At 33.8% G+C, this 1,786-nt stretch overlaps 1 protein-coding gene across 1 annotated transcript; it reads right to left on the bottom strand.

Moving 5' to 3' along the window:
* Window positions 1–846: 846 nt before the first annotated feature.
* On the bottom strand, window positions 847–1,465 carry LOC110035591 (transcription factor IBH1; the record flags this gene model as incomplete). Its single annotated transcript, XM_020739844.1, is given in 1 exon segment — window positions 847–1,465. A coding segment is annotated over 1 exon segment (426 nt). The 3' UTR covers window positions 847–1,037.
* Between the last annotated feature and the right edge of the window lie 321 nt (window positions 1,466–1,786).

Here is a 1,786-nt window from a genome sequence, read left to right as displayed (position 1 = left end):
TTAGACCTTTTTTTTTTTCTTTTTCCAAGCGCACTAGTATTTCTTAAAAAACCAAAAGAAGCATGCTACATTCTTCCAAGTGTCCCATCCAGCCACAAAGGCTATAAAGCAAGGTATAACTTGGTGGGTGGCTGAAACATAACAACCATAAACCCTAAAAGCTTATACCCTCCTCGTGGGGCTTGTTTGCTTATACTCTTATATCCATAGATATATAGCTAACAAATCCCCATAAACTACATCTTTTGGTCCCACTGAAAAGCTTGCCCGTTTGCTTAATTATTATTTATTTTTCCACTAACTAATTTATTAACTTGAGTTTACTCCTCCTATATCTAAATATGTTCTCAAGCAAGCTTCCTCTTAACTCACCCAATGCTTATGTCTAGCCATGGCAATTTATTAGCTATATAAACTTAAAAAAAGCAGCTAAAATCCTAGAATTAAAACTATACAAAAACAATGATTTTTACCAAAAAAAAAAATTCAGCAATCCATTCTACAACTCTGAAATATGCGAAGCAACGATTAATTTAATTGCGTTATGAATCACGATGATGAATCTGTAAACATATTTCTCATATAAATCAAAACAAAGTTTTTCAACAAATTTAGTGCAAGGAAAAGAGCTCCAATCAAGGCCTAAAACATCAAGTTAGCTGATCAAAAACACCAATTAAAACAAATAATTATAATTATAATTATAATTATAATTATAATTATAATTATAATTATAATTATAATTATAATTATAATTATAATTATAATTATAATTATAATTATAATTATAATTATAATTATAATTATAATTATAATTATAATTGATAATAAACTAATAAACTCATCTACGAAATAAAAGCATTAACAAAAGCAAAACATGTATTAATTTACAGATCGATCAAACTCCATAACTAAATCAAACTTGTGTGTATTTACACAAAATTAAGTTTATGGATTTCATCATCATATGATCATAAAGCCTTATAAATTTCATGACATAAATAATTTCATACCATTTTATATAAACATCCCTTGTCTCACTCTTCACTTTCCTTCTTCTTCACTGAATCCACTATCTCCTGCATGAGCTTCACTTGTGCTCTTAAACGCTGTACATAATCTATAGTCTCCTCGAGCAATCTCGAGGAATCCATCGCTTCGCCGCCGGGCAAGATCCGGCGGAGTGCATCGTCATGATGGGCTTTTCGGCGCCGGGCTTTGACTCGAACTCGAACGGGCCGGGCCTTACGGCGAAGGCGAGAGAGTACGGCATGCCGCCATGCACGATCAGGCTTGGTAGAGCTTGCCATGGAAGCGTACGCTGCTCTCCTGATGGCTCTGCAGCGCTTGTGGAAAGTTGCAGTGCGGAGATTTATGAGGGAGAGAGAACGGAGGAAGTGAAAGGCTTGCATGGAGCTTCTAGGGTTAGGGTTTGCAGGTGTTCTCTTCCTCTTGTAGTTCATGGTAGAAGTACTGCAATAGAGAGAGAGAGAGAGAGAGTTTCTTCTGTCAGAGTTCTGACACACAGTTATAGAAGTCCAAATTCATATGTTCCCTTTTTAATGTTGTAAGATGGAGGAGACACGGAATTTGTAATTTAAGAAAAAGTTTGGGGGTAAAAGAGAAAGAATGTGGAAAGAAATGATTTTTGTATTTAAGTGCTTGTTAAAAGAAATATTTATATTTTTAGACAAAAAATGGGGAAGGAAATGATGTCTGTCGGCATGAAAAAAAAAACATTTTTATTTATATTTCATAAAATGGACCTAAATTTATAACTTTGCAA

This window comes from Phalaenopsis equestris, unplaced genomic scaffold (assembly GCF_001263595.1).
Source record: "Phalaenopsis equestris unplaced genomic scaffold, ASM126359v1 Scaffold198364, whole genome shotgun sequence".
NCBI lineage: Eukaryota > Viridiplantae > Streptophyta > Magnoliopsida > Asparagales > Orchidaceae > Phalaenopsis > Phalaenopsis equestris.
The sequence above is the reverse complement of the archived record's forward strand: the minus strand, read 5'-3'. Positions and strand labels throughout refer to the sequence as shown.